General features: G+C 36.6%; 1 protein-coding gene across 1 annotated transcript; it reads right to left on the reverse strand.

The window, feature by feature from the left end:
- Positions 1 to 2,832: 2,832 nt before the first annotated feature.
- Positions 2,833 to 7,411, reverse strand: si:ch211-222n4.2 (uncharacterized protein LOC101885505 homolog). Its single transcript, XM_055040614.1, has 7 exons — positions 6,891 to 7,411; positions 6,197 to 6,244; positions 4,946 to 5,051; positions 3,700 to 3,889; positions 3,454 to 3,554; positions 3,297 to 3,356; positions 2,833 to 3,055 (listed from the first exon to the last, which is right to left on the reverse strand). Exons 1-7 carry the CDS (start codon positions 7,168 to 7,170, stop codon positions 2,935 to 2,937), a joined length of 906 nt encoding a protein of 301 aa, XP_054896589.1. The 5' UTR covers positions 7,171 to 7,411; the 3' UTR covers positions 2,833 to 2,934.
- Between the last annotated feature and the right edge of the window lie 197 nt (positions 7,412 to 7,608).

Genomic DNA, 7,608 nt, shown 5'->3' on the forward strand with positions numbered 1-7,608 from the left:
TTTTATGCAGCAATCCCTGAATTAAACCAGGATTATGTTTTACTATAACCCACATTTAGCAGAAACATGCCATGAATTGCAACCATGACATGACTGAGGAGATCATATGTCCATAATAGATACTGCTGATTGTAGTGGAGATTCCTTTGTTATAAATCGTGACATTAGCTGACCTCACTTAAAGTGTACTCGGTTTGTGCAGTAAACTCTTTCATACCACAAGTGAAACATTTTACATAATTCCCTATTTTCATTTCCTGTTGCTCTCCAACTTCTCCTTCCATTTAATCTCATAATGTGAATTCTTTGGCACAGAACTATGACACATTGATTTGGAGCTACTTCTCTACCGCAGTGTGCTGAAAGGGAGAAAGTCTATTTAAATTCACAGGGCAGTACCTTGGGGAAAAAGCCTTGGTAAAATGCAACATGGCTAAAATGATGCATCAGACAAAATTGGTTGAGTGTGACAAGATATTTAGTGCGCACCAAAACTACTGCTATCCATTGATAAAGAATAAGCAGTAACCCTGTGCTTGTGGTTTTAGTGGCCATGTCTCATGAGACTAGAGGTGGCACGGAGCAGCTTCCACCCCTGGAACACTGTCTGAATGTTAATAGTTTTGTACCCACTGTGTCTTAACCGCTAATGTCTGCCAATTCCCACATTCTAACAATGAAGTGTCAAGGAAACAAATTTGGGTGAAAAGGCTTGACCATCTTTAGAAATTTGCTTATGGATAAATATAGTTACTATATGTATTTTGCTAGTTTAAATTTATTTGGTTCCAATCTATTTATCTGAGGTAACTTATTACAAAGCTGTGACAAATAACAGTAAAGTTGTTTTTTTAAAGAGTCACAAGGAAAGATTTAAAGATCAAATTAAACATTTTTGAGGAATGTATGTGCATTACTCTACTGAGGCAGTGGTCACTGAAAACAGCACCATCTAGTGGAGGACTGTCTGATAAGAGATTAATCTATTACTGAAACTCATTTTATTTCCTTACACTCAAAAGTTTGAATTTTCCCTTTAGGAGATAATGAAGGCAGTCTCTATTCTATGCTTGGCAATACTGTTAGGTTTATTCATGAAACATAGATTGTAACACCAACAGTCACGGAAGTTAAAAAAAAAGCCACATAAAAGCCCCTCAGCTAAATCAAAAAATGTACAAACATTCGTCCCAGTAAATAAATAAATATATATATAGATATGTACTCTCCATATATGTACAATAAGATCAAAATAAGTTAATGAATTAAGACAAATCTTTCCAGTCAGTGTCATCAGCTATAAAAGCTACATTACTTTGGAAATGTAGCTTGGAAAAGGATTAATATTGTTTTTGTCATGTTTACATCGATAACTACAGAAGTTATCAAAATATTTTATGTGATAGATGGAACTCAAAGTAGTGCATAATTGTGAAATAGAAGAAAAATATGTTAAAAAAAAAAAACACATGGCACAGATTTGTATTAAGCATGGCTCTACATGTGTGGGTACCTACCTAGCGTTTAAAGTTTTGCTTATTTGGAACATTAAACTCAAGCGTCATTAAGCAGAAATTTCCAGTTGAATTTATTTAGGTATATGCTTTAGCTCATTCTAACACATTCAAAGTTAGGATATTGTTTTATAGTCTAGCACCATTATGCACTTCTTTACAACCTTAACTCTGGTCTGTTCGGTATGTTCCTGCTATCTGCAAGTGACACCTTTAGCTTGGCAGGATGTTTTCAGCTGTGCTAACAATCACACCTTCTCATTAAAAACACCTAACATGACTGCATCACTTACTAGCTGAAAAATAAGTGATGTGTCTACAACTTTATGGCAGCACTGAGAGAGTGAAGGATGTGTTATAGAATGTGTAGAGAAAGATATCACTGATGTGAGCTGATAATGAGGTATCGCTCTAAGATAAATAATGGTCACATTTAATGTATAAGATGTTGTAGGGGAAGTTCTTGATGTATTCTCAGAGAAGTGCAACCATTATTTTGTTTCTGAGCAAAGGAAAATTGTATAATTCTTTTATGGGTTTCATTACTTTCATCCTTCTGTCGACTTGTCAGTAAGATTTTAAACGTCTGATCAAGGCTTCATGACAAAGCTTAATCATACAAGTTCCTAAATTTTAGATGTTTAGATGTTTTATCAAACTGAGATTTCATCTGGATTCTACAAATCATGAGCAATATATAATCTAAGATAAAAAAAAATAGCATATGCCTTTTCTCTTTTACTAATTATTTCTTATTCTAGCTTGCATCCCCATGTTTTAGTTGCCGCTTGCTGTGTTGCTAATTTTGCAGTTTTTGTAACTCGATATCAATTATTTTCAGTTGACACAAATAAACTTGATAGATTGATTGATATATTGATGCAAACATTCATTGACTAATCCTACAGCAGACCTGTATTTAGAGATGGGGTTTCTTCTTTCTCAATATTGCCGTGTTGTTTCAAAATACAAGATTTGGTTAAGAAGCATGCACGGTGCAGCTTAATAATTCCATTTAAAGTTCGCATGACATTCAGCACTAGACTGTTGACGTCAGTGTGTAAGGGTCCAATGAGTAGGTGTCAGGTTGGAGAATAGGATTGGGTCAAAGACTTATTTACCTGCTTATATGTTGACATGTTATAACTTGAAAAACACCAGCATATTACTGCTGACTATGCTCCATTTATAAAAGGTCCTGCTATACAAACTGTTGGTTCACTGTGGTGGTTTTACTGTGAAGAGCAAACATCAATAAGGATATCAAGAGGGAGGTTTTCAAAGTTATATTAAAATAATATTTCAATTTAATAGAATATTATTATGGCTTGGTATTTGTTTTTAATGAGTCTTTAATAAAGATGTCAGTAACCAAAGTTTTTGACCATGAAAACACACAGGCTTTGACCTTTCTAGCCAGTCAGCGTAAACTCTGTTGGAAGTGGGGTCTGTGAAATGACATGACTCTCTTCTCTCTGTTTGCAGCACTGGCACTGAGGCTCTGCTTCAGGCCAGGTAGACCTACACCGGGGTGAGAGGGTCTGGGGAAAGATAAGTAGATTTGACTTAAAGAATACATTTTGTTAGACAAAAAATACTCTTTATTTCTGCTTAAAATTATATTTTTTGGTAATCTGAAAACAAAAACATAATTGTGTTTTTTTTTATAGCTACAAATGTATTTATTTTAGAAATAAGTAAATAAGACATTGCATTTTGCTATTTGGGCATCACCCCAGACCCAAACATCACAGAACCATTGGAAGACAAATCAATACATACACTATTGGTGGAAGTAGGTGAGAACCAAGTTTGGGACATATCTTCTTTTCATCAGGTTTGCTGCAACATGGAAAACAGATCAAATTATCAGAAAGATTAAAGTATATTTAAATCTGATTCTATGGTTCCAATAAAGCACATGTTTATGTCTCCTTACCATGGTTCATTACCAAGGTAGGCCTTGCTCAACATTTGGTGTTCCCGTGTGATTTTCTTTCTTAGAATTATATCACTAAGCAGCGCCTTCAGACGTGCAATCTATGCAGCAGACACAAATAGATTCAAGTCAGTTTTTCCTAAATAAATATAGCGAAGGTTCTAAAAGGGTATCGTCAAGTACATAATTACAACACTTTTAGGCATGTAAAGGGATGCTTTACAGCATATGATGATGTGTACGTACTTCCTGAGTCTGTGAACTGTTTACATTGAACAGATGTTGGATGATGGCCTCACACTCCTCTACTGTAGAAGGGTGTGACAGATTGGATGGACCACTGTGGATTCTTACAGGTGCTAAAGTTGTCTTTCGTATCCCTGTTAGTTCTCCACCATGGTTTAGTCGTACAGATCGGGGACTTTCGCTAACCTCCCTAAGAAGAGTAAAATATTATAAAGTAAACAAACATGAAAAATAACAGTTTCGGTTGTGTAAGTTAAATACCAAAATCCACAAATTTACACATTTTTTTAAGACTATGCCAAGTTATTATTTGTTTATAATAACTCATATAGAGTAGGATATCCAGAGCTCTCTGCATGATTATGCAACTCCAGACTTAGCCTAATTGAGGACATATTTTCCACTTTTTGCCACATCTTAACTCCTTGATCTTAATAATGTGCATTTTTTGATACACCTGGCCAGGTGATTGTGTTTTGCTGTGTTTTTCTCCTACAAATGGAATTGTTGCTGCCACTCCAGTTGTGTTCTCACCTTGTTTTTTTTTCAAATAAAAAAGTAGTCCTGACTCAGATTTTGTGTTTAGCACTGTCTCTTTTTGTCATTCACAAAGTTATGCTGTCATTGTGGAGTTTTACTTCCAGAGAGATTCAGGTGACATGAGGGATTCTGTTTAGCTGTATCTTGAAATAAATATAAATATGAAATAAACTGGAGCCTAATTGATTGGCTATATGTAATTGGATACTAACTGTCTGTATGTCTTGTTGGCATTTAAAACATTAACCTTATTTTTATGTGTTCAGGAAGTAAATGATTATTGAGATTTTTCCAACAGATTCTATGTGCAAATTAATTACATCCCAGAGTCAAATAAGCAATTATGTGTGACTGTAGGAGTCACTGTATTGCACTGATGTCATAAACAGCAAAGGAAATGTGTCCAAATTGTCAAAACAAAATAGCACTGCACACTGTTTTCACATAGTATATTTGCATCTTGCTCTTGTCTCTGCTATTAATATGCAAATAATTCAAAAGCGAAACAGTGAGCGCCTTTAGTTAAAAATTTAGAAGCTATATATGACTGCGAAAAACTAATTTTATTTGGGTGTAATAAAACAATCAGCAGCCCTGCCTCTTTTGCATATTCATGTTTAAATTGACCGCATCTGCAGTTTGGATCTCATTGTTAATACAGGATACAGTTCAAGTACAAATACATGATGGTTGGACAGAACTTCACCTTAAAGCTTGGTCTTGAGGCGCTGTGTCTTCAGGCAGCTCCTCCACGCAGTGTCCGGATTGGGCCCCTTGACAGGGAGACCTTGCAATTCGGCTCAACATTATTCCTACAAAAACAATGACTAAGCTTAAGCAATCTTTCTAAAGGCTTTAATATTCTGTCATGTTACAACCAAAATAATCAGTGTTATTTATGGACATTTTACACAATAGACCTGCACAAATTAATGTATAATTGTGAAGTGGGAAGAAAATCATACATGGTTTTCGAAGGTTTTTAGAAATATGTATCTAAACAGCTTGGAGTGTTTTTTTTCCCCCAGACCCCTTTACTATGATAACTCTAAAATATATATGTTTATCCACTTAAAAACATGAGTGGAAAAACTGGATAGCTACCAAGAGATGCCTGTCCCCTTAAACTGACAGGTTGGGCAGGTTGATCAATACTAGGAAAAGCAACCACAAGGTCTGATGAGGATTCAAGGTCTACAGCTCAGAGGAATCTGAGCTGTAGACATTGTGATATTGTGATAAACTCTCCAATTTAATTCTTCATAGGATAGTAGTGAAAAGAAAGCATATGTCTCATTTTCAGTTTGCCACAAGCCATGTGGCGAACACAGCGAAGATGTTGAAGACACGTCTGGTGCATTCATTCAGCAACCTAAAAGCACAATTCCAAAAGCATAATAGGGGTAGTTCGCTTAAGCATGCACAGGTAAAATGGATGAAGCCAAGTGCATTGCAATACTGAAAAAAAGCCTGATTGTTGTTGCATAAGACTTAAGGCTTAAGCAGAGGCAAAATAGCAGGACAACAAGCCTAAGCATGAGCCAGAGCTAGACTGGTATTGTTTTAGTCACATGTTACAATGGCCCAATCAAAGTCCAGCTCTAAATCTATTTAAAAACACAGACTAACTCCATCCAGTCTGACTGAAAATATCTTTCAGTTTCAAGAGGCGTTAGATTGGGAAAGATGTACCCCAAAAGACTGGAAACAGCAATTTTAGTTAAATGTAGCTCTAAAAAGTATTAACTTATATAAATGAAGGCCACACTTATCAGATAATTACTTTGTTTATTGTCTTACCTAATAAAATCTGAATACACAGAATTTTGTGGTTGTAACATGACGGTATGGGAAAAAGTTTCAGGCAGATGAGTAAGGTTAAAGTAACTTAAAATCTAACAAAACTTCCACTGAAAGTGCAATAGAAACATTAATAAATCAGGATTGCATCTTTTACCTTTTTTGCCTGCTTTGTTTGAGTCCATAGTCAACCTATACTTCAGCTCTGCAACAGCCATAAAAGAAAACAGTTAGTGTCAATAGTTTTCATTGAGGGACGACCCCTGCATAAGATCAGGGTGCAAAAATTGGGGAGCTAATGTCTCACCCAGGTGGCGAGACACTAAGACCTGCTCAGACACCAGGTCCTTCATGGACTCCCAGCTGAGGACCAGTCAAAACCCCAGAGTTGCTATGCTAACAATGTGCCCAGATTGAGTGCTTTTCTTGTAAGTACTTTATCATGGGGACAGTCAGGTCTCAGGCTTGAATTCATTATACTCTGAACAAATCCAACCTTTGTAGATGGAAAATAATGATGTACAGCCCGTGGCTGATTTGTTTGGCATTAGGTAAATGAAGCTGGCTGATTCATTAATAAATGTCAAAACCCTGTGGATTACCCACTGAGAATGATTAAATTCTATGTAACCATCTTTAATGAAACAGCCAAATGGGAAAAATTAGAAATAACACTTTCAGACTAACATTTATTACAATGCATGTTTGTGTGTGTTTTTAAGAACATAAATTTGCAGCATTATGGACAAACCCAGGCTGCTTTGATAGCTATATTTGTTGTACAGAGAAAATACAATTACTCAGTGATTAGGATACATTCTAAGAAAAAAAAAAATGTCTGGAAAAGCCACCTTTATTCTCCCTTTTGAGAAGTTCCATTTCTGCGTGGAGCTTCTGGAGAGTTTCCGTTTGTTGTCGTTGCAGATACTGGATGTTCTTCTGGAGGGATATGATTTGAGGATCCACGTCGGTCAAACGGGACACATGTGACCCTCTTCCTCTGACAAGCAGAGAGAGAGCAGGCACCGCTGTCACCGATGGGCGACTTCTTGGAGAACTCGCTTTCCTGCTCAATTCGAATCTGGTCCTGAAAGACGATGGATGTATCGATGGGAGGTTTTTACCTGCCATTTTCCCCCCTTTCTGTGCAGCATTCAGTGGAACTAGTTGGCTTCTTTCCTTCACGGTTTAGCTGGCGGCTCTTTTCCACATCCTGTTAAAAGTTCAGCTTGACCCACATTGTTGTATTACAACAACCAATTAGACAGCACAAAAGCAGTAAACGGCTGAGTGAGCCTCCTGGGTTTCTTTGGCTCTTATTTGACTTGCGTTGCACTCAAACTGTAAGTGCAAAGAGAACACCAACGTTGCCATGACGACCCTCAAGCAAGCTTCTTCTTTGGGGAAAGTTTTGGGTTGTATTCCTCCCCCTACTGGTGGCTTAACAATATAGCAGCTTCAGACAAGCAAAAAGTTCATGTATTTTCTGTACGATTAAAAAGTAACAGTGGGATTCCTAATTGTTCTCGTTTACAAGTAGGGTTGGGTGATATATAGTTTTTTTTTTTA

Source organism: Poeciliopsis prolifica, unplaced genomic scaffold, assembly GCF_027474105.1.
Source record: "Poeciliopsis prolifica strain line A6 unplaced genomic scaffold, Auburn_PproV2 SCAFFOLD015, whole genome shotgun sequence".
Lineage (NCBI taxonomy): Eukaryota > Metazoa > Chordata > Actinopteri > Cyprinodontiformes > Poeciliidae > Poeciliopsis > Poeciliopsis prolifica.

What these genes read in the sequence shown, in the direction of transcription:
- si:ch211-222n4.2 (XM_055040614.1), bottom strand. Translation starts at nt 7,170, where the DNA reads ATGGCAGGTAAAAACCTCCCATCGATACATCCATCGTCTTTCAGGACC. An exon ending in TACCTTGGTAATGAACCATG is followed by an intron (nt 3,357 to 3,453) that starts GTAAGGAGACAT and finishes TCCATGTTGCAG; the next exon opens with CAAACCTGATGAAAAGAAGA. An exon ending in CACCTACTTCCACCAATAGT is followed by an intron (nt 3,056 to 3,296) that starts GTATGTATTGAT and finishes ATCTTTCCCCAG; the next exon opens with ACCCTCTCACCCCGGTGTAG.